At 40.6% G+C, this 23235-nt stretch overlaps 12 protein-coding genes across 12 annotated transcripts; 6 read left to right on the top strand and 6 right to left on the bottom strand. All coding sequences in view use genetic code 12, as the record gives it.

Annotated features, from left to right (window-relative positions):
• Window positions 1-639: 639 nt before the first annotated feature.
• SUR2 (Sphingolipid hydroxylase) lies at window positions 640-2078 on the top strand. The gene has a single exon (XM_001384614.1). It carries the CDS (start codon window positions 915-917, stop codon window positions 1950-1952), a length of 1038 nt encoding a protein of 345 aa, XP_001384651.2. The 5' UTR covers window positions 640-914; the 3' UTR covers window positions 1953-2078.
• Window positions 2079-2559: 481 nt separating this feature from the next.
• Window positions 2560-4147, bottom strand: PICST_31825 (predicted protein; the record flags this gene model as incomplete). The annotated part of the gene is made up of 2 exons (XM_001384257.1): window positions 2560-2597; window positions 2896-4147. The coding sequence occupies 2 exons, from the start codon at window positions 4145-4147 to the stop codon at window positions 2560-2562; spliced, it is 1290 nt and encodes a 429-aa protein (XP_001384294.2).
• A 501-nt stretch (window positions 4148-4648) lies between these two features.
• On the top strand, window positions 4649-5285 carry PICST_31824 (predicted protein; the record flags this gene model as incomplete). The annotated part of the gene is made up of 2 exons (XM_001384613.1): window positions 4649-4708; window positions 4764-5285. The coding sequence occupies 2 exons, from the start codon at window positions 4649-4651 to the stop codon at window positions 5283-5285; spliced, it is 582 nt and encodes a 193-aa protein (XP_001384650.2).
• Window positions 5286-6094: 809 nt separating this feature from the next.
• Window positions 6095-7831, top strand: PICST_45343 (predicted protein; the record flags this gene model as incomplete). Its single annotated transcript, XM_001384612.1, has 1 exon — window positions 6095-7831. A coding segment is annotated over one exon (1737 nt), but the record flags the coding sequence as incomplete, so codon positions are not given.
• Window positions 7832-10148: 2317 nt separating this feature from the next.
• On the top strand, window positions 10149-10670 carry PICST_44575 (predicted protein; the record flags this gene model as incomplete). Its single annotated transcript, XM_001384611.1, has 1 exon — window positions 10149-10670. One exon carries the CDS (start codon window positions 10149-10151, stop codon window positions 10668-10670), a length of 522 nt encoding a protein of 173 aa, XP_001384648.2.
• A 325-nt stretch (window positions 10671-10995) lies between these two features.
• Window positions 10996-12318, bottom strand: PICST_58954 (predicted protein; the record flags this gene model as incomplete). Its single annotated transcript, XM_001384256.1, has 1 exon — window positions 10996-12318. The coding sequence occupies one exon, from the start codon at window positions 12316-12318 to the stop codon at window positions 10996-10998; it is 1323 nt and encodes a 440-aa protein (XP_001384293.1).
• Window positions 12319-13084: 766 nt separating this feature from the next.
• Window positions 13085-14809, top strand: MET1 (methionine metabolism; the record flags this gene model as incomplete). Its single annotated transcript, XM_001384610.1, has 1 exon — window positions 13085-14809. One exon carries the CDS (start codon window positions 13085-13087, stop codon window positions 14807-14809), a length of 1725 nt encoding a protein of 574 aa, XP_001384647.1.
• Window positions 14810-15323: 514 nt separating this feature from the next.
• Window positions 15324-16628, top strand: PICST_45065 (predicted protein; the record flags this gene model as incomplete). Its single annotated transcript, XM_001384609.1, has 1 exon — window positions 15324-16628. The coding sequence occupies one exon, from the start codon at window positions 15324-15326 to the stop codon at window positions 16626-16628; it is 1305 nt and encodes a 434-aa protein (XP_001384646.2).
• A 92-nt stretch (window positions 16629-16720) lies between these two features.
• PICST_45902 (predicted protein) lies at window positions 16721-17953 on the bottom strand (the record flags this gene model as incomplete). Its single annotated transcript, XM_001384255.1, has 1 exon — window positions 16721-17953. The coding sequence occupies one exon, from the start codon at window positions 17951-17953 to the stop codon at window positions 16721-16723; it is 1233 nt and encodes a 410-aa protein (XP_001384292.2).
• A 364-nt stretch (window positions 17954-18317) lies between these two features.
• Window positions 18318-18722, bottom strand: PICST_31817 (predicted protein; the record flags this gene model as incomplete). The annotated part of the gene is made up of 1 exon (XM_001384254.1): window positions 18318-18722. One exon carries the CDS (start codon window positions 18720-18722, stop codon window positions 18318-18320), a length of 405 nt encoding a protein of 134 aa, XP_001384291.1.
• A 258-nt stretch (window positions 18723-18980) lies between these two features.
• Window positions 18981-20956, bottom strand: ZRT2.1 (low affinity zinc transporter). Its single transcript, XM_001384253.1, has one exon. It carries the CDS (start codon window positions 20320-20322, stop codon window positions 19201-19203), a length of 1122 nt encoding a protein of 373 aa, XP_001384290.1. The 5' UTR covers window positions 20323-20956; the 3' UTR covers window positions 18981-19200.
• A 648-nt stretch (window positions 20957-21604) lies between these two features.
• On the bottom strand, window positions 21605-22924 carry MCH4.4 (monocarboxylate permease homologue; the record flags this gene model as incomplete). Its single annotated transcript, XM_001384252.1, has 1 exon — window positions 21605-22924. The coding sequence occupies one exon, from the start codon at window positions 22922-22924 to the stop codon at window positions 21605-21607; it is 1320 nt and encodes a 439-aa protein (XP_001384289.2).
• Window positions 22925-23235: the final 311 nt, after the last annotated feature.

Genomic DNA, 23235 nt, shown 5'->3' with positions numbered 1-23235 from the left:
CCTAAAACCTTAATCTATTAAGATGAAAGCTATCCTGTGGTCACATTTTGAACCTTTGACACCTGCAGTGCCTCTGGTACCGCCCTTGAAGTGCTCGAAAGTTGATCCTTCTGGAATGAATTTTCCCCTTTCAAAATATAATAAATCCATGTTTGGAAGACCAATTACTCTCTGTAAGTGCGTTGTCCAAAAGAGATATAGTCATGTCCCAAATTATCCGATTCACTCTGGTTCCAGCTTTCCTTATTGCTCTTATAATCGACTGATATCACTCTGAGATATTTCGATTACACGGCTGCCTTGTTCCTGACATGTAATATGTACTACCGATTGAATAAGTATATCAATATATATCTTTCTTATAGCAAACATTTCTATTATTGAAACCACTGTGTATTAGACGAGAGACCACCAATTCAATGTTACGCTATTGTTCGCTTATCTGAAGACTTTGTGAGATAAATCTAGGTGCAGGATCCGACCCCTTTCCCTTCACGAGTTGAAAGAAAGAAATCCATTAGTCGGGATTTATCACGTGATCTCATTTCTTCAATTTTTCATCCCCATAAATCACCAGTTTCAGGCATAAAATAAAATTATAAACAAACCAAATTTTTCCTCATCACCAGACGGTAGAAATAGGAGGCCATTTCCCTGAGCTCAGTTGTTAGTGGTGTATTTCTTGTTTGTTTACGTTCCTTCAACCCGGCAGTCAAAGCGAGAGCATCACACGTTTAAATTCATTGTCCGTATATAGCAAATCGAGAAATCCCTCACAAGTTGAAGCATAAACATAGTAACATAACAGCATAGAGAAGAGTTTCCAGCTAAATCTTTATCTTCATCTTCATCTTCATCACTTTCATTCTTCCAGATATTCTTTTAGTCTTTTTCGTTAACATCTCATCTACATTATGGAAACACTTGCGTATCTCAGTCCGCCCAAGAACTTGCTGACAATCTTGTCCCAGCCCTCGTTCCTTTACGATAAACTTCATTTGTCTCCCAGACAAGATTTGATTCCTGGAATTCCTGACGGAATCTTGGCTCTCATTGCTCCCATAGTAGCCTATTGGACCTATGCGACATTCTTCCATATCATCGACGTGTACGAGTTAGCTGAAATGTATCGTATCCATCCAAGTGAAGAGGAAGTGCTGAGGAATAAGGCTTCCCTCAGAGACGTTATTCTCGATGTTGTTCTCCAGCATATTATCCAGAGCATCTTTGGTTTGGCTGTTTACAAATTAGACACGCCACCTAGACCAGGTCAAGACTGGGAGCAGATGTGGGTGTTGAGACATAACTACTTACCTCCATATGTACCTGATGCCGTGCTATACTACGGCTACATGTACGGCTTCTCGGTACTCAAGTTGGCTGCTGCTATCACTTTTGTCGATACCTGGCAGTATTGGTTGCATCGTATCATGCACATGAACAAGACGTTGTACCGTAGATTTCACTCCAGACACCACCGTTTGTATGTTCCCTATGCTTATGGGGCCTTGTACAACGATCCAGTTGAAGGGTTCTTGTTGGATACGGCCGGAACTGGTATTGCTGGATTCATAACCTTCTTGTCTCCAAGAGAAACCATTTTTCTCTATACCTTTGCTACCTTGAAAACTGTAGACGACCACTGTGGCTATAGACTTCCCTTCGATCTCTTCCAGATCATCTTTCCCAATAACTCTATCTACCATGACATACACCACCAGAACTGGGGCATCAAAAACAATTTCTCACAACCATTTTTCACTATTTGGGACAGATGGTTCGGTACCCAGTACAAGTTTGTCAACGAGTACAGAGATCTTCAAGAACACATCACGTTATCCAAGTACAAGGAGTTCTTGGAAAAGAAGACAGGAGGCAGATATAGTAAGCACAAGAGCGGCTCACAAAAGGAGGAGTCGCTCACTCCCGTCGAATCAAAAAAGGAACAGTAATCTCTCATTTCTTGTATATTTCATTTTTTCTGTTGAGACTACACCCATGTTAATATCCTCAATGGACAGAGTCCATTTTCTACTAATACCTTTAATGACTACTGAACGCTGAATACACAAATATAGAAACGTTGTAGATAGTATCTATATCCTGAACTTGTAGCAGCCGTAGAGGTATACTACTTTTCGATTATATGCAGGAGTGATGTTATATTGGTACAGACACTGAAAAGTGGTTAGCATAAGTCTAAGCTTAGCAAAAGAACGGCAAGTCTGGAAAGGGACACATGGAGATTGAGGATGATCAGAAAGTATACGGTGAAAGTTACTGAAAAGTAAGAGGAGAGGAAATTATCTCAATGAAAGAATGGATATTATACTCTAGTTGGGGAGTATACAATCGATCCCATGCAATTGCACCGGAGCCCTCGGAATTTTGCATGGTCGGAAAGTTTAAATTGGATGACCCTCGGAAAAAATAATGTCGTACTCCAAATTTATTTTGCACTACCCGCACAAATAATTTTGCACTATTAGTAGAGAATTCTTGTAGCAAAAGAGGTGAATTATTGCACCATTGCTTTTGGTAAATTGCCAACAGTTGAAATCAATTTTGCTTTTCTTTAGAGAGAAAGTTACCTGTTTCTGTATTAAAAAAAATAACGAAAAAGTAAACATAAATACAAAAAGACTATATTGAAGTTCAAAACTAAACTTTAAAGTGGTTCTTTTCGCAAGCAAGTCTGAAAACAATCAATTGAATGCTGGACATTCTGCAGAAAAAGTTCCGTTTGCATAGATAAGACAGCCTCTCGAATACGTGAACTCAAATCTTCTCCTTGGCGGAACTTTGCTCTCGACAACCTCTTCTTCAATTGCCCCCAGAAATTTTCAATAGGATTTAAATCGGGTGAATAAGGAGGCAAGTATTGCAATCTATAACCTCTGCTTAGAATTATTCTCTCAATAGAGGGATTTTTGTGAATACTTGCATTGTCCATGATGAGATAGCAGTTCCTATACTCAGGGTAGAGATCCAATGTCAGAAGGACATCAAGAACAAAATATTTGAAATGCCCTGCTGTAGTGCCAACTGATTCATCTCTATCTTCATTTGCTTGACCTCTTCTAGCTGAGGCAGTCTTCCTCTTCTTTGCAACGTTCCTGAACGGCTTTTTCAAGTTGAGTTGTACAACTCCCTTCGAGTTAACAGCTCCCATTACAGTTCTGTTTTCCGATTTTCCGCTTACTCTAGAAACGGGAGTAACACCAGATGGAGCCCACCCATACAGAGGAGACATATCAATTTGAAAACCTGCCTCGTCTATGAAAATACAGTTGCTGTAGTAGTCGATATCAGATCTGTTTATAAGGCTAACATAATCATACCGCTTGTCAATCATCCACTCTGTATTTCGAGCAATTGGCTCCTTTCTGATCTTTTTGAATGTGAAATGAACATTGTCGCTGAGAAACCGACCCAAAGTTGATTTACTCACACAAAGACCTTCAAAGTGGTCCAGTAAGTCAGAAATCATCATGTCAAGAGACATAGTACAATCATCCACAAGTTTTGATTTAAGAAATTCCTCGTGAGTTTCATTCAATTTGTTTGACTTCTTCTTTCTGCCTCTTACAACATCAAATGGCAACTTTTCGGACTTTTTATAGTCTCTTACCCATCTTTGCGCAGTGCTTTCTTGTATTCCATGAGAACGAGCTATTTTGGCAACCGAGGACCCTACTTGCCTTGTTATTTCATCAAAAAATCCCGCCACTTGCTCTGGAGTGTACTTTCTGTAAGGATCTTTCTTATCTTTGGCATCTTTTTCTTCAGCGTGGGCACCTGATTGTTGACTATCGATTTCATCTACGGACTCAAACAAGAAAGCCAGTCTACCTACTGTTCTGCGCTGGGGTACCATCATTTTCATAATTTCGTCATCACTGTCTTCGTCCATTCCTTCGAATGAATCAGTTTCAGAGTCGCCAACAAGTGAATCGATTTGCATTAACCCCTCTCTTAGATGAGGTGGCTTCGTTAAGATTTCTTCTTTAGATCTTCGTTTCAAATAAGCTGGAAGATTAATCAAGCCGTCCAGAGGTTTTAATTCATCCAAGTCTCCATGGTCGACCATGTACTTGCCCAGTTCGTTGGTTATCTTACCAAGACCGTCCTCAAATTGAAAGGACATTCTCTGTAATCCTGACCTTGGGAACAATAACTGGAAGCCATATTTGCTTCTCTCTTCTTTTCCTGAGGAGCTAAGGGATGAAATTTAATCGAGGCACGTCCATTTGTTGATGGTACAATACAGTCCTCCAACCCTTTAATATTGTGCTCATGGTACTTTAATATATAGTAACTTCTTCATACAATAATCTGAGTCCTACTAATACAAAATTCACTATGTATTCGCGCAACTATTTTTGATTATACAGTGCAATATTCTGGAAGAACGACATGCAAAGTAAATTCAGAATGCGACATTATTTTTTCCGAGGGTCATCCAAATAAAACTTTCCGACCATGCAAAATTCCGAGGGCTCCGGTGCAATTGCATGGGAACGATTGTATATCAAAGCACATCTATGTATGCAGGCCCTCCTCCATCATATTCGGTATCAAAGTTCAGTTGATCTTGAGAAATAGAATATCAAATTGAAATTTAATATCATCACATATATCATAAACAATGTCAAAGAGCTCGAGGTATAACGGTGAAGACATATGGAAGAACAGTGTAGAAAAGATAGTAAGTGAGAGAAAGAACCATATGAGAAAAGGACACAGTATACTAACAAATATAGAATTCCGAGTTGTTCACATTGACATATGGATCTGTTGTAGCTCAGTTGTGTCGTGATTTCGGCAACAACTACAATGAGGTCAACAACCAGCTAGACAAGATGGGGTATAATATCGGATTGCGGTTGATTGAGGAATTTTTAGCTAAGACTGGAGTTAGGCGGTGCCTGACTTTCAGAGAGACAGCAGAGATCATCAGTAAAGTAGGATTCAAAATCTTTCTCAATATCACTCCTACAATAGAAAACTGGTCTAGTGATGGCAAGAGTTGTTCTTTGATTATTATTGAGCCAAATCCCCTCACAGAGTTTGTGGAATTGCCTATTGTAGGGGATCCCAAAATCAATAAGGAGTTGTGGTACTCACAGATATTGTGTGGAGTGTTACGAGGAGCCTTGCAGATGGTTCAATTGGATGTAGAGGTTGGTTTTGTCAAAGATGCATTAAGAGGTGACGATAGAACTGAAATGAGATTGAAGTTGAACCGTGTGTTGAAGGATGAGATTCCAGCCGGCGAAGATTGATTTCAAAAACGATGATGATAGATCAAATAATTCAGTAGAATTGTATGATTCACTGAATGGCTATTGTAACTCCAGCATAGGTTACATATTCCTGGAAAGACGCATAAAGACTATAAATGGTTTCATAGTAAATAGATTAGAAATCACATTAGTGTGTGCGTAATGTAAGCTAGATTCTAAAATATGGTTTAAGTCTGGTATTATGTGGTTGATTTTATGTAAATTTTGTGAATTCTGTCATATAGAAGAATACCAATGGTCCATTTTCAGTAGCTGTTGTCAAATTCTGTATTGTGAAAGATGTCACAACGAAACCTACGCTACATACTGGATGTATAAGACCACAAGGTCGCTTCTCTGACCTTAAGTAACTATGTTAATAAACAATGCGTTTTCAAATCTCATTTAATCTTTCTCAATGTTCGTAACTTTCCTCGATATCCCTTATATATGGTCTCATTCTCAATGTAGGCTTGTTTGGCTCACATACCTTCCTTTTGATAAGCGAAAGTCCCCACGATTATGCGCGTTCTCCATGAATTCCATCTCCACAGGATGCATCTGACATTGCTCTTGATTTATAACTGATATCTTAATCTTTTTTTTAATCACATCTTTTCCTGGCACTACTGGTCAATTGCATTGAATTTATACTACAAACGAATTTCACTCAGGTAGCGAATTGCCACGTTTGATTATCTCCAATGTCTAACAACAGCGAGGAGCCTTCTGGCTTATCAGACTCAAAACCAACCCCAGAGTCAGAAACGAACTCACAACACACCAGCCATGTCCACCAACCAGTTAAAATGACTACTAACGTGTTCATCGAGTTGGTACAGATGGCTTCGTATGATATAGTCTTGTGGTTTTTTTCTCTTGTGGTACATACTTTCTTCAGAGATATCAGACCACGAGGAACATTTAACATTCCCAGCCAGGGTCCCATCGTATTCGTCATTGCACCTCACCACAACCAGTTTGTAGATCCGCTTGTAGTCATGGCCAAAGTAAAGGAGAACTCTGGAAGAAGAATCTCGTACTTAGCAGCAAATAAATCTTACCAACGTAAGTTTATAGGGACTGCTGCCATGCTCTGCGGAGCAATCCCTGTAGAAAGGGCCCAGGACTTGCTCAAACTCGCCCGAGGAACTATTCGTCTCCAGAGTGCTGAAAATAAGCTTCAAATAGTTGGTGAAGGAACCCAATTCACGAAGGATTGTATGCCCAAAGGGTTGTTGGGACTTCCTGAGTCATTGGGTAACTGTCCTATCAAAAGCATCGAAGACGATACACATCTAACTTTGAAGGAACCGTTTGAGTCAGCAAACAAGAAACTTCAAGGGAGACTTGAAGAACTCCTTCTTGCTGGAACGAGGTTTAAGTCAGCGCCACATGTAGACAATCATACTGTATTCTACAATGTATTTAATCATCTCAACTCTGGTAAGGCCCTTGGTATCTTTCCTGAGGGAGGATCTCATGACCGACCAGATTTGTTACCGTTGAAACCCGGTGTTGCCATCATGGCTCTTGGAGCCGTTGCTTCGTTACTAAAAGAGGATCCTGACGCGGAAGTAACACCAGTAGCTGTAGTTCCAGTAGGATTGAACTACTTCCATCCCAACAAATTCAGATCCAGAGTGGTCGTAGAATTTGGAACCCCAATCATGGTGGACAAAGGTATGGCCCAGAGCTACATTGCCAAGTCCCGCGATGCTGTCGCCAAGTTATTGAGTATGATATCCATAGGTTTAAAGGAAGTGACAGTTACCTCTGATGATTACGACACGCTTATGGTTTCACAAGCAGCAAGAAGATTATACACTTCAGGTGATCGTAACACAATTCCTTTACCTATGGTTGTAGAAATGAATCGCAGATTAATCAAGGGTTATGAGAAACACGCCAAAGACCCTGACGTAGTTGAACTAAGAGAAAATGTCACAGAGTACAATAGAAAGCTCATGATGATGGGACTCCACGATCATCAAGTTGAGTCATTGACATCATCAAAACGTCTTCGCTCGTTGATAATGTTTCTTGAAAGATTCTTCAAGTTTGTACTCTTCTCAGGACTCAGTATGCCAGGCGTAGTGATGTTTAGCCCTGTGTTTATTACAGCAAAGAAAATCTCACGAAAGAAGGCTAAGGAAGCACTTGCAGGGTCAGTTGTGAAAATTCAAGCCAAGGATGTGATAAGTACTTGGAAAATTTTGGTGGCTCTCGTTCTAGCACCAATATTATACATTTTCTACTCTGTCATTGGTACTATCATCATTATTAAATTCAAGATTGTATCGACTGATGTTTTCCCCATTCCAATAATATTTTTGTTTTGCTATGGGTGGGCATTGTTAACGACGTATGCTTCCTTGAGAGTGGGCGAAATAGGCGTGGATTACTACAAATCTTTGGCTCCTTTATTTATCTCGTTGACGAATCGTCACAAGGATGTCATTCAGATTGACGAACTTAAGAAGACGCGGAGAGAGTTGAGCAAGAAAGTTGAAGCGTTCTGCAACAAGTATGGTCCTGACATGTTTACGGACTATGAAAAATTCTATAAAGAATACAACGAACAGGACCCATTTGCAGGGCATATGGATGATGAATCAGAGAAAGAGGACGAAAAAGCAAAAGAGAGTGACTTGAAAAGACAGACATCTACTTCGTCGTTGGACTCGTTCAATCTCAACAACTTATCGGATATTCCCATTTTCTCCAATGCTTTTGACATACGTATCAACACAGATGCTACGCCACTAGACAACTCTGACTACTTGGAAATTCAGCCACCTAAAAAGTCGTCTGTAGATACAACCGACATCAGTTTACGACTCCGCAGTGCCATGAAGACCAAGTACCAGAAACCTATGTGAGTATCTGTTTTCTGATGAGAGACTAACAAGGAGAAAAGGTTGTTCGAGTACCAAATAGCTATTCGTGTACAACTTAAGAAAGAGAGAGAGAACAACGGGTTTACAGGGTCTATAGTCATACTACTGTATAGTTGAATTCATTAGCACATATCTACTTTCGGAGACTGTGAAGCCTTGCCAAAGCAAAAGTGGCACAGGTACACGTCAAGTGCGGTTGCAGAATCAGCCACGCGAGAATTACTGTAAAGGGCAACTGCCCATTGGAGTACTGAAAATGGTGATTTACTGCGAACTTCTCGTTCGGGGCGATCTTACATCAAAAGCAAATGTATAAATAAGACTACAAGTCTGGCTATAAAATGGGAATATTTGGAAGTGTTCAAGCGATCTTCAACAAGAACGAGAACAAGCAAAGCGAAAAGACTCGAGAATGAGAATTGGTTATATACTAGCACTCTGTGTACTGTTGGCTGTGGCCACGCCGATTCCGGCAGATATCCTGCTCAAGGCCGAACCACTTCCAAATAAAGATCAAAGAAAGGTATCTTGGCCGCTTGCCAGTACCAAATACCGGGCAGATGTACAAGGCTATTAGCATGTGGCTATATAGCTTGATGACTAGAGGACTGAAGGTTGAGAAAAAAAAATAGAAAACTACAAAAACTACAAAAACTACAAAAACTACAATAGGATTACCCATACAAAAAGAGTGTAGAGACACACTACTACGGAGACAGTACAAAAGAGATTGAATAACGAGACGTAAAGGAAACGTGCAAGATTGTACGTGAGAAAGAATCATTTTATTATGCCCATCTGGCGTTGAACAGACAATACAGTTAGCTTGCAGAACAGAACAGCTCGTTCCAACACCCACCAAATACATGGCTATACACAGCTCTGCCTGCATCGCTGTCCGAGAGTGTTGGTAGCAGCGTGACACCGAGACGACCGGAGAGTATCACTAAGCCACAAATGAAAGGGTTGATTGTGATGTGAATTGTGAAAGCGAAGAGGTGAATTGTAAGTGTACAAAGTGAACAAGAAGTAGAGCCTATCGAATCAGTGTATGTGAATGAATAATTACCATATATGAATTAATACTGATAAATAATGATTAATGATTAATGATGATGTAATCAACCAGAGTAGAGCAGAAATCGAGTTGCCTAATGAACATTTGTAAATCTGTGGTTTCACAAAAACCCACGCTGAACTGTTCCATGACATCGGCTATGTCTAGGAAAAAGGAATATTACTCACCGATCAGATCTTCCATTATGAAGACTCCTCAAAACGACGCAAAACTACATCATACCCTATGTCCACATCTTATGTCTCCAAAATGCTCCTTCTCTCTCTGACACTCTGACTACTCTTCGATGCCACTTTATATCCTCTCATTACTGACATCTACAACGGTAAACCTGGTTCGTTTCTCTCTTTCTGCTTTCGCTGCTCTTTTCCACTCTGCTACCTCTTCCTAGCCTGATTCATCGGGCCATGCAGGAAGCTGCTGACTCCCGCTAGCATCACACGGACATTTCACACAGATGCCTAATCTCCTGCACACGAGCCCCACCCCGTAGTTGACGGATTGCCACCTGATTGTCTCATTCCGCTACTACTAATCCTTCATCACATTAATAACACATCTTTCTTTTCCAGCATACCACCAAAAGCAGCTGGTTACCTGTCTGAGTATATATATGCACACATCCCCGTATAAAACGCAGACAAAAGGTAACTTGTAACTTCCCACTATTCTTATCTAACTTCCACCTTCTGTAGCTTATCTTGCATCGCTAGTTGTCTAAGATAAACTCATCTTGCTGTTTCACTTATCTGAACTATATTCGTCTGGCTAAATTCCCGAAGTGAAGTGACACAGTATCACCTATCCTCATTACCTAGCCACATTATACCATCTGATCCTTTGTCTACCTTTGCCACTTTAACAAACACTTAACTTGCTACTACCATGAAAGTCACAGTCAGAGTCTCTACCGAGGTGTCCTACTCTATCACTATCCCAGATAACTCCACCGTCGAAGACTTGAAGAACTCCGCCAAAGTGGGTTGTCCTATTTCCACCAAGTTACCTGCGGACTTCAAGCTCATCTACAACGGTGAAAAGTTGTCACCTCACTACAAGCCGTTGCTGGCGTTCAACATTGCGGCCTCCGATGCCATCACAGTGATCTTGATGAGCAACGGCTCTGATACGCCTATCAACTTGACTCCCAAATCATCCAACACCAATATCGCTGCCCATAGCGAAGTCAAGAAGACCAAAAAGAAGACGAAATGCTCGTTCAAATCGTGCACCTCGGCTCCATTACGTATGGTTGGAGCCTGCAGCCACTGTCTGGGCAAGTTCTGTGCCAAGCACCGTCTTCTCGAAGACCATCGCTGTCAAGGCTTGCAGTTCTGTAAGGATAACGCTCATGAAAGAAATGCCATCAAGTTACAAAGCGAAAGCACCATTACGAGCCGCGTGTAGTCAAAGCATAGATACTGCATCAAAGCAGTATCACTTTCATTCAGAATAATACGAAATCAACGTCTTCTCATCTCATGATCTCTTTCATCACTATTGTTATTAATCCTTATGGTATCATCATCTGTTTCTTTCGATTCTCCTCGTCTATCTAGTTTCCCAATACGCCCTAGACTTTTCCGTTTGCTTGCACCTCGTCATCTTTTATTTGTGGTTTGTTTTATCTGTTTACTTCTGGTCTAATCCTAATTAATATACATTTACTCCTTATTTTCTTCTTCTATGTACTCATATACCCATTGCTCGCCCTCTTCAAACTTCAATATTCTCAGTCTCCAAGTAAGTTCTCTAACACGTCCTCGTACTTGCCGTTTGTAACGTTGTTAGCTTTGTTGAGAATTTTTTCAGCTTCTTGGTAATGACTCTCCTGTTCTTCACTTTCTACCTCATACAAATTGCCCAACGAGATCATGGCTTCAGCCACATTGACCCAGGTCTCGGGCTCTTCTTGGTCTTCTGCCCATTGCAAGTATTTCAATGCGGTGGAAATCAACTTCTGAGCGATCTTCTGCGATTCTTTGAGGCTCAAACCGTTGATTTCTTTTTCGTTCTTGAATCCATCGTCGTAGGCTAAAGTGGTGAACACAGAAGAAGGAACTTCAGCTTCTTGAAGGTACGACTGACCGATTCTCTTACAGATTTCTCTCCTCAATGGCAAGAGAGGATGTTCTTCTTCCTGCGACTTGGCCTTTTCTTTGAAGTCTACTTTAATTTCTTTACCATGTTTATCAACATTGTCCAAGAAGAGGATAATATGATCTCTCCACCATTGGTTGTATTCGTCAGATTCCCGAATTGCATACAAAGGATGACTTTCTTCCAATTCAATTTCGTCATCTTCGACTTCGTCATCATCATCTTCACCTTCAGCAATGTCTTTGCCAAAGTTGTCTACTATATCAAGCAAATCATCCAACACCTGCAAAATTTCCAACTGGTCGGCATTGAACAACTCGTACTTCTTCAACTCGTCAGCCTTTTTTTCAGCTTCTTCGTATGTTCTCAAGGCAGAATCCAAGTAGGAGCTCAATTTAGGTACTTTCTTTGAAATAGAAGTATCAACTTTTAACTGGGAGATGTACTGTAAAGCAATCTGATGAAGCAATATCTTACTCTTGGAGAATAACAATTGGATTGAATCCTGATGCTGGCTCAAACCCAAATCAGCTCTTTCAACAGCAGCATCAAAATACTCGGCCACTTTCTTGTTATCTTCAGTATGGAACTTGGCCAACTCCGCCAAGGCAAGAGCATAGATGGAATGAAAGAAGTCTGGTAACTCTTGAGTGTATTGCTCCTTCTCCTTCTCCTTCTCCTCTCCAAGCTTAGAGTTTCTCAAAAGACGATCGCATTCATGTATAATTCCATTGATTACAAGTTCGTTATCTTTCTCTGAGTCATTATAAGTTTTCCACAAGGCTTTCAATTGAGCAATTTCGTCATTGGCATCAGCTTCTTCGTTCAATTCTACTGTGATTTCGTTACTTCCTTCCGTAGCTTGATCCTTTTCAATTTTTTCTTCTTCGCGTGGTGCAGACTTTTGCTTCTTGGCCTTGGAAGCCTTCCCAATTCCCAACGATCTCTTAGCCATAACTTTTGTTGAGAAAAGGGAAGTATAGCGCTTAAACCATCTCGTGGTTCATGGTTATATAGTACGATTTTTCAGCGTCAATCTGCAGGACCTCATCAGAATAGAAATGGGTTGGAATGGGTGCAAATTCTGGGACGAGGAATACGAGGATGAGGAATACGAACTACGCCTAACTTCATCAGACGAAGTACTATCTACTGAAACAACATCAATCTGAGGAAACAATAATAGGTATGGCTTTGGAGTACTAGTGATATGGGTAGAAATGTCATATTTTGCAGAAACTAAATACTGAAAACAAAAGCTTTTCTTGACAATATATAATAATTACATCAGAAGTTTTGATATTGTTCTACAAATAATCATGAGCAGAAGAAGTCATTTTAATACTAAGCAACATGTTTAGTAATCGCCAGTTTATTCTCGTATTTGGCACAAATTCTTCATTAAGCTGATGAATAAATTTCAGGTTTTTCTTTTTCAGCAGATCGTTCTAAATATCCACCAAAACTACAATCACAGCCACGAGTCGAACTAACCTTTCTGTTTCTACATTAGACTTTTAGACTCTCTTAACCAATGATATCCCTTCCTATCAGCCTTACCTCAGTTTTGTTATCGAGTGCGGGCTTTGATAGCAATCTCTGATCTCACGTGATATTCGGTAATCAGACCATAAAAAATTATCGTAGACTCTTTATATAGAAGAAATTTAGCACCCAAAAGCTGAAAAATAGTAGTATTCCTTTTAGACGATAATCATAAAATGACCAACATTCTAGCCTCCTTAAACTGTAGAGATGAACACCATCTCATCATAGGAGTTTCCAACGTTGCTACACTCCGGATAAATTCCATCTTGGATGCAGGTGCCATTCCTATACTTTTCACTGAATCTGGGGAAGTGTCTAAGGTAGAAGAGAGTGAAAAATTGAAGACAATAACCGGAAAGTTCGAGTTTGACACTATAAGGCAATTACTTATATCTGAGGGGAGAGCCGAAGTTGACTTTATTGTCGATAGGGTATTTGTGGCGTTACCGATGTCTCAAGCTAGATTGAAGAAGAGCATATATGACTACTGTAAGAAGAACAGAATACCGATCAACACTTCTGATTCGCCTGATCTCTCTACCTTCACGTTGTTGTCAACATTTACTTCGGGAGACTTCCAAATGGGTGTTACCACTTCTGGCAAGGGGTGCAAATTAGCATCGAGAATCAAGAGAGAGTTGACCAATGCCCTTCCAGCAAATATAGGTGATATTTGCGACAAGATCGGCGACTTGAGAAAAAAGATACAAGAAGAAGATAATCTCGAGCTTGAAGACTTGAAAAACAGCGATCATTTCCATTCCATTGGAGAGCACGACGAGGATGCCATCAATACAAGCAAGTTGAATGCTTTAGTGGAGGAATTCAATATGACACAAGAACAAAAAAAATTGCAAAGAACGAGATGGTTGAGCCAAGTCGTCGAATACTTCCCGTTGAACACGTTGGGGGAACTATCGTTGGATGACTTGACCTCAGCCTTCCATGAATACAAAGCTGGCGCTGCCGAAACAGATGAGCCAGAAAAGAAGAAACAAAAAGTCGTAGATTCCAAGAAGGGAAGCATATCCTTAGTGGGTTCTGGACCTGGGTCAGTTTCTCTTTTAACTATTGGAGCACTTCAAGCTATTCATAATGCCGATCTCATCCTTGCAGACAAATTAGTTCCACAACAAGTGCTTGACATCATTCCAAAGAAGAGAACCAAATTGTTCATAGCCAGAAAGTTCCCTGGGAATGCTGAAAGGGCTCAACAAGAATTGTTATCTATGGGTTTGGAAGCGTTATTGCGTGGACAAAAGGTGGTCAGATTGAAACAGGGTGATCCATATATCTTTGGAAGAGGGGGAGAAGAGTACAATTACTTCTCTGAAAGAGGATTTACTCCAGTAGTGTTACCGGGAATCACTTCTGCCTTAGCAGCTCCTGTATTGACTAATATTCCAGCTACCCACAGAGACGTAGCCGATCAGGTTTTGATCTGTACAGGCACCGGTCGTCGTGGAGCTCTTCCAAACTTGCCTGAATTTGTCAAGTCCAGGACAACAGTCTTTTTAATGGCATTACATAGAGTGGTTGATTTGATTCCCAAATTGATAGAAAGAGACTGGGACCCAAAATTGCCAGCAGCAATTATAGAAAGAGCTTCGTGTCCGGACCAGCGAATAGTAAGAACGACTATTGAGAATGTAGCCAAAGCTGTTGAAGCCTGTGGATCCAGGCCCCCAGGATTGTTGGTTACCGGATATGCCTGTGATGTTATCTTCAAGCACAATAGTGAAACATCCGAACCATGGGTGATAGAAGAAGGATGTGAAACTGCCAACAGCACTCATTTAGAGCCATTCTTGAAACTTGTTTCCTCCTATAATCCAGAAGACATCTCCAAACCCAGCATTCATCAGACTCCCCCACCTGAGCCATTAGCTACTAGTTAAGAGTTCATAAACTCATTATAGAACTACAGCATACTATTTATTAGATTACATATGATAAACGAGGACAAGGAACAATTAATAAGAGAATTAATATGAGCCCCCTAAGATACAATTGTAATTTATATATAATAGATAGATACAGGTATAAGTATAGATGTACAAATATTCCTTCTTTTCTTACTGTACTGCCTTTTCTTTGCCATGTCTTCACCACATAGTTTACATATCATGATACTACTTACATTTTGCAACCGCACTCACGTGCATGATTAGTCAATAGTGGATATATTTTTGATAAGAGCCACACTAATTACAATCGCCAAAGACAGGAGTATAAATTGGGCTAGATATCCTAATTTTCAAATCCTGAATTTGAACTAAGGTCGTATTGTATTCTACGTTCTTTCTTTTTCATTGTGGACGTGGTATGCTAAAGAGCCCAATCAGCATTGGTACACGTACATTTTCTTTTCCTCGTAGTTTCTCCAGATTTTTTTCACTGAATACTGTTAGAATGTCTTCTTCGGATCCCACTTCTTTGCACAACCCTTACTTCTACCAGAAGCCAGGACAGAAGGACATATGGTCGTTGATTAACGAAACTGCTGCCGAAGCTCAGGCCCAATCGGGAAAGCCCATAGTCAACTTAGGCCAGGGCTTCTTCTCGTACAACCCTCCCAAGTTTGCAACTGAAGCTGTGAATGAAGCCTTGACCAAACCGCAGTTCAACCAGTATGCTCATGCCAGAGGTAATCCTAACTTAATAAAGGAGGTTGCCGCCCACTACCTGAAGTCGTTTGGCCGTCCTGTTGACACCTCTGAGATCCAGATCACCACCGGAGCCAATGAAGGGATGTTCTCTGTATTCTTTGGCTTCTTAACTCCAGGCGACGAAGCCATTGTTTTCGAGCCATTCTTCGACCAATACATTCCAAACATCGAAATGACAGGCGCAAAAGTGAGATATGTCGAATTGAACTATCCAGAAAAGTTCAACGACAAAACTGTCACTGGTGACGACTGGGAAGTGGACTGGGAAGGCTTGGAAGCTGCTATCAACGAAAAGACAAAGATCATTGTCATCAACACGCCACACAACCCCATCGGCAAGATCTTTACCGAAGAAGAGTTGTTGAAAATTGGCCAACTTGCCATCAAGCACAATTTGATTCTTGTCTCTGACGAAGTTTACGAAAATTTGTACTTCACACCTTCTTTCCCCAGACCTGCTGCTTTGGCGAAATTGCCTCAATTGGCTGATAGAACTTTGACTATCGGCTCTGCTGGAAAATCCTTTGCTGCAACTGGTTGGAGAGTCGGATTTGTGCACGGTCCAGCTAACTTGATCAAGTTTGTCACGGCTGCCCATACGAGAATTTGTTTCTCCACTCCTGCGCCATTGCAACAAGCTGTAGCTCAAGGTTTCATCGAGGCTGCCAAAGTTGATTACTTCGAAAAGACTAGACAGGAGTATATCAAAAAGTACGAAGTTTTTACTAAGGTGTTCGACGATTTGGGCTTCCCTTACACCGTAGCTCAAGGTGGATACTTTTTATTGGTCAACTTACTGAAGTTGAAGATTCCTGATGACTACGAGTATCCACCAGCAATTGCCGACAGAGGAACCTTAGACTTCAAGTTGGCCTACTGGTTGATCAAAGAAATCGGAGTTGTCGGTATCCCACCAACGGAATTCTTGATTCCCGACAACAGAAAGGGCAATGGCTTAGAGAAGTGTTTAAGATTCGCTGTCTGCAAGGATGACCACATCTTGGAAGATGCAATTGAAAGATTGAGGAAGTTGAAAGATTATATTTAGACTAGATTTTTGAACCATTCTATAGACCTATATATGTACAAATATTTATGACTACTGTTCAGTAGATTCTTCTATGAAATTAGTTTGTAAAACTATGAATGCGAGTCTTTTCTAATGAACATCTTGAAACAGAACTTCATCTTACCGAAATCGTCATAGCCGTCCTCTACCACATGCTCCAATTCTACAAAATGATCTTTCATCAAGTTCCACAACAATGCGCGGTCCAGTTCGAATTTTGGTCTCAATGGAATCTGGATGAGAACCCTGGAGTTGGAAGAGTTGTCAAGAAACTTGGTAATCATGTTAACTACCCAGTATGGGTGATTTGACGAATAGACTGGATCACTAACGACTATTGTCTTGAATTTCTTCTCACCGTATTTCGACACAAACGAATTAGGATCACACCAATTGAGCTCATGAACTTCAGCATTGATGTCGTTGAGATCGACATTTACTTGTAGATTTGGCACGATTTCAGCCAAGTCGGTAAGATACGTCTTGTGGCCAATTAGGGAACACACCAAACCGACTAAACCTGTTCCAGAACCAAGTTCTAGAACTTCACCTACTAGATAGCCTTTTTCGTCTTTATTAATTAGTCTGTTTGCTAGTATTAGTGAAGAACCCCATGTCTTTAGCCCCAAGTTATCACTGGTTAGTGATGGTTCTTTCAATTCAATGTACTTTCTACCGTCTTTGAGAAGAGGAGAAAGATTGGGAAGGTTGATTTTCCTAATAATTTCTGGCTGGGCAGTTCTTCCGCAGTTTTCGCTTATCCTTAGAGAAGCTTGTTTGTGTATTAATGCAATTTCGTCTTCCTGTTCTATCCAACTAAGATCATTCGACACTATTCTGGTGAAGTAGGAGTTGTACTCCGGTTCATAGTTCCTCCTCAACGATTCGCTCAAATGCGGTATATATGCGAGTTTCTTCAAGCAGTCAAATCTCGGACAGTTTATTTTGAGCCATCCGAGGGCTTTGACAACTGTATGTGATTCCAAGTTCTTCGCCTGGAAAACCTCCTCTATATCCACTTCTATCAGATCTTCAGATCTCGACTCCGAAGGATCGAAATTGAACACTTCATCAGGAGAAAACAACCGCAAAATAGTTATGAGAACCAGACTGGGAGGTTTGAGTTGTAATAAGGGTAAGTCTAATATGTGAAGTGGCTGAAGGTGGGAATCATCTATTTCCTCATAGTCAGGGATGGAGTGTGATGGTTCTGAAAAATCAGGAACCGAAGCTGCCACAGTGAAATTTTCTTCGATTTCAGAACTTGGCTCGGGTGTAAAGAGCGATAATGGATCAAATTCCATTTGTTGACGTTTGAACAGAGAACTAAGCCAAAGAAAGTGTAAAATAATGGAAGCAAAAATTGTAATTGCTGTGAAAAAATGCTAGATCTGAAATATATTTGATATTGCGACGCATCTACAGATATGGGCTCTTCACAGAAATGAGACTATATGAGACTATATGAGACTCCCACTTACTTACCACTTTCTTATCAACATATTAGAAGGATCTTCTAGAAGTATCCTATACGAGTTCATATCACTATATGCCTCTTTTGGCTTGCATACATATATATATATATATTAGTCCCGTAGAAAATCTTATATATACACATATATAATTCTATATAGTTCCTGGGACTGTGCTATGTATTCTTCCCTACATCTAGAAGTCCGTGACTCTACCGTTAAATGACCAATCACCGTGCTTCAAAGGATCCTGCTTTGGTCCTCCGATTTCTCCCGTCTTGGGGTTGACTTCTCCTTCGAACTCTGGAATTGTCTTTAAGACCTGAAAAGTTCCAATATCACTTTTGAGAACTGGTTGATCAGGAACAACTGCGTCACTATTTGCAGAACCGGTCTCGCGGATCTGGTCATTGTATTCTTCAATAGCTATCTGAGAGTTGGCAATGTTCTGCAACCTCTCGAACTCCTCTTGCTGTTCTTTAGGTAAACGAGGTGGACCCGGGGTATATTCTGTAGAAAGCTTGCTACTGTAGAAACGAGTAGAAAGTGAACAACGGCTCGATACACCAACCCATCTTCTAGCTGTTATACGGGACAACATCTTTATGTTATGAGAATGTGGAAGTAGCAACTTAAACACGAAATAAAGAAAACAAAAGAAAAAATCGCAACAAGAATCGTTCACTACTTTATGGTTCCATGAACTATTCTAGGCGATCTTGGAAATCCGGTCTACGGATCATCACTGCGATTGGAAGTTAGCGTGGGGTCACGTGAATATATACAGGAATAGGCTAATATTGAAGACTAAGTAGCCGGGTCGGATTTCCCCTGAATAGATTCTACAGTTTTCAAGAATCGATTACTTCTTGGATTTTTCTATAAAGGTGCTAAATATGAAAACTAGTTGAAAGCAGACGTTACTAATTAAACAGGCATTAAAAGTTTGATTCGGAAAAACAGTGTGAATGGTTTCACGCTATTTATATGGTGAAGCAGAGAGAACAAAATTTAGTGAATGAGTGGGTATGAATCTGTTAGTGATGGTGCTAATAACCATATTTATGTTAAAATATGGCTCATGCCCATTTACCCAACAATGCCATTAAGCCAACACCCCAGCACATGATGAAGTAGGCTGTCAACATCTTCTTGAAGCCACCTTCTCCCTTGAACTCGTTGGAATACAAGAACTCGTGAGCCATCAACTCCACAAGACCAGTGTAGACCAAAATACCAGCGGAAATAGAGTCAAACACACCATTGGTGAGCAATGACTTTCTTGATCCTGGTGGGTAAGACTTTCTCACACCCAAACCAATAGCAATGGCGATAGGAGTAGTGAAAGTGTAGGCAGCACATAATAACCATGGTGTGAATCTCTTACCCTTAGGCCAGTATGTAGTAGCAATTCTGGTACCCAAACCCAAACCTTCAAACATTTGATGGAAGACCAACACGATGTAGAGAGATGTGAATTCATCACCAGCGACGGCCAAGGCCAAACCAATGAAAACAGAATGGAAAATCACACCGAATTCAAGAACAAAAACATTCAACAATTGTCCGTAGTAGTGTTCCTTATTCTTGTCTTCGACTGGGCTTCCAATAACTTCAGCATCCTGATGTTCATCAGCGTGAGCAAAATGTGAAGGATAGTTGCTTCTGGTTTCTTGTTGATCAGTAACAGGAGCAGTTTCCAATTTGGCTTCTTCATCTTCTTCAGATTCAAATTCCTTCTTGGTGTAGAGAGCCTCATCACCAAAGTGCGAGTGAGATTGGGCGTTTTGTCCCAATTCAGCAACCTTCTTGTCGACGATGTGATATGCTATCAACTCGAACAAGAAGAGAAGCATAAGCGTCATGAGACAGATACCAAATGCCCATGGGTATTCGGTGATAGGACCAGTAAGACACTCATCAGTCAAACTTTCATTAGCTGGCTGTAAGAGATGGATGAAAGCCGTGGCTACAATGACACCAGAACCGAAATACTTGGCTATAAAGAAGCACCAAGAGGGCAACCTTATGAACGAGTATCTGGATGCTAACACTGGGAAGAATGTACCAATTGCAGAGGTGGCCATGATGACGAAAATGGCCGAGATACGAGCACCCCAGTGGGCACCGTCGTATTCGTTGTCCGTGGCACAAGTGTCTCTCTTTTCCAAGAAGACGTCGTGATATAATTGAGCTAACATTGTGGCTATTGTTCTAGAATGGTATTTCAATCAATGTAGTGGATAGAGTCCTCAGCAAAATTTCTTGTCTTTTAACAGGAAAAAGCAGTTATATAAGTACCCAAGAAAACAGTTGCTGAACTTGTGTGAAAAGCTTGATATTATTCAATTGGCTTAGCGAAGTTCAATTTATGCAATAACCAGCACGATACTTTTTTCAAAAACGGGAAACAAATGAAATTAGTAAACCAGGATTGTGCAGTCACTAAACCGTTGTAATCGATATAACGAGTGGCTCTAAACAAGTGTAAACGATTGGTTTATGCTTTATGCTTTAGCCGAAGAGCTGGTGTGGATATGTGCCTTGCGGTTGTAGTAAGATTGAATTGACAGATAGTGGGTTTCTACGGCGAAAACCAGACAAAGGTGGCTTTAGTCGTGACTACCAGGGTGCAAATGAGATATTGGTCAGCAGATGAAAGTATGCCTCGAGTATAATATCCAATAGGGTGTTAATTATACTAAACCACGATATTAGGATTGCTATTCAAAAACAGAAAAGTGGTAGGAAAGAACTTTGAAGTCTGTGGAGTTTTGTTTCCAAAGATAAATGCAGATATGGGGTTTATGATAGTATTTGAGTAAATCCTCTGTTCTGACGAAAGCTAAGTAAATGATTTGTTATCTCATAATTGGGTTTTTCAGGGATTGAATTATCCCATAAATCCACTTTCTGGATAGAAAAAGTTGAAAGATGGACCTGCACACAGATCGACATGCAACCACCAGGGTATATGAAAAAAATTGGATTGGCAAGTCTTAGAGGGCCGGAAGTGGTTCGGACTTTTGAAGTCATACGTTCACGTGATCAGAGTCATAGTTGCGGCACCTAATACCGAGGGCCCGTAATGCCACGCTGCCAATTTTTAGGCGTGCAGATGGGATGGACCGTTGCATAAAAATATCCTTTTCGCAACCGCAGTGGTTATTGACATTTTTACTTTTAGCTAGCATTGTTCTATTCTCCGCAAGATCTGTAAACTCCATAGCACAACGTTATTCGGAATTGTAGAAGCTGTTGTACTTAGAATGTGATTGTTACCATCAGAAGACTAATGGTATTGACGACAAACTTTATAGATCGTGCACGGTTTAGTGTCATATTGATGACAATGTAGATTTGCTAAAATCAGAAACTTTACTAACGTTACTATAATTATATTGTTTTCTTATTCATCGCCATATATCGTATCTATTCATCGTCAGTTTTGAAATCATTACTTTATACATTATTTCGTAACCGTCAGAACTTGCATAACCGCCAGCCTACAGAAGCGTAGCGAGCCCAAATCCAGAGAACAATACTGGCTACACCAAGGGCACCTTCATACAACACGAAGTTTCTGTAGTTGACGGTACCTCCATGACTGATGACGAGAGACGCAAAGTACATTCCTAAGATGGTTAAGAATCCCAAGAAAAAATACATGGTGCCATAAACTTTTCCAAAGGATTCTGCCAGACAGATCTGCCCAGCACACGCAGGGATAAGAGAAATGACTGCTGATGTGGAAACACCGAAGAGAATACCAAATGTGTACAAGATTCCGATATTGCCTTTTGCTGGAAGCCAGAGGCAGAAAACTACTATCGTAGTCATAACAGATGTAGCAATCATAACATTAAATCGGCCATATTTGTCTGCCAAATATCCCGAGATGAGCCTCGATGGAATCCCACACAAATTGACTACAGTAATCATTAAATATGCTTGCGCAACCCCCACTCCATTGGCAATGGAATAGGAGGATAGATATGTTAAAGTTGTCATAGAAATAATCTCGGCCAAAAAAACAGCCAAAGTCAATAACACAAATCTCAGATCCTTCAAGATCGAAAAGTCCAATGCTCCTTTAAAATACTGCAAGACAGTCCGAACTCTTGTGGTTGAAACCTTAGAAGTTTGTTCTTCATGGTTCAATTCTGGGTCTGTAACTTCATTCCTCCCAGTCTGTGGTCTTCTCCTCTCTTGGCAGAAGATAATTGCAATAACCATACAGAAAAGGCAAATGAGTGCCAATACCCGAATGGCCCACTTGAATCCAATCTGTGTGTAGAGGTTCTGTAACATCACTGCAAAACATGAAGCTCCAACCAAACCTCCAATAGTAGCAATTGAACAGGCAAGCCCTCTTCTTCTCAAGAACCAATGGCTTAGCACACCAATCAATGGTGCCATGGCAATAGAAGTTCCGATGGCTGTGAGAATACCAAAAGAAAGAATAAAGTGTTCCAATTTAGTACTTTGTGCCGTCAAGACTAACCCAGTACACATTATTATTGTACCTGCTATAAGAGGTCTTCTGGCACCAAACCGATCAAACAATTCTCCAAAAAAAACTCCTCCAAAGTACATTACACCCAAATGCAACGAGAATACCCACGAAACACTAGTTTGTTTGACATATTGTAATTGATGTGTGGAAACATACGATTCGATAGCACCCAATGAATTGGCGATACCAAAGTCTGCTATGAGCCCCATAAATGAGCCAAAAAGTACCAAGTTGGCTCTCCATCCTCCTTCGGGAAAATCATGAGGGTTTGCTTCTGATTTGTACATCAAAGCGGTAGACTCGTCGAAGTGCTTTTCCTCTATTGGAGCTTCATCTATATAGTTCGTATTTGCTCCCTCTGCTGTTATACTCTGCCTCCTTATATCTGCTTCCGTTTCCACTATCCTGATCTCATATTCTGCACTTGCTCTTCCTACGGATGCCATTTCGGCCATCTCAAGCGAGTTGCCCGTTGTACTTCTCTCAATCATCTGCTACGCTACTATATTTATATATTGTCCTCAGTATTAAGAGTAAACAAATATATTTCACAGGTTCTTTCCTATTCCAAGGAATTAGAGACCTTTATACTTAACTA

This window comes from Scheffersomyces stipitis, chromosome 4, assembly GCF_000209165.1.
Source record: "Scheffersomyces stipitis CBS 6054 chromosome 4, complete sequence".
Taxonomy (NCBI): domain Eukaryota; kingdom Fungi; phylum Ascomycota; class Pichiomycetes; order Serinales; family Debaryomycetaceae; genus Scheffersomyces; species Scheffersomyces stipitis.
The sequence above is the reverse complement of the archived record's forward strand: the minus strand, read 5'-3'. Positions and strand labels throughout refer to the sequence as shown.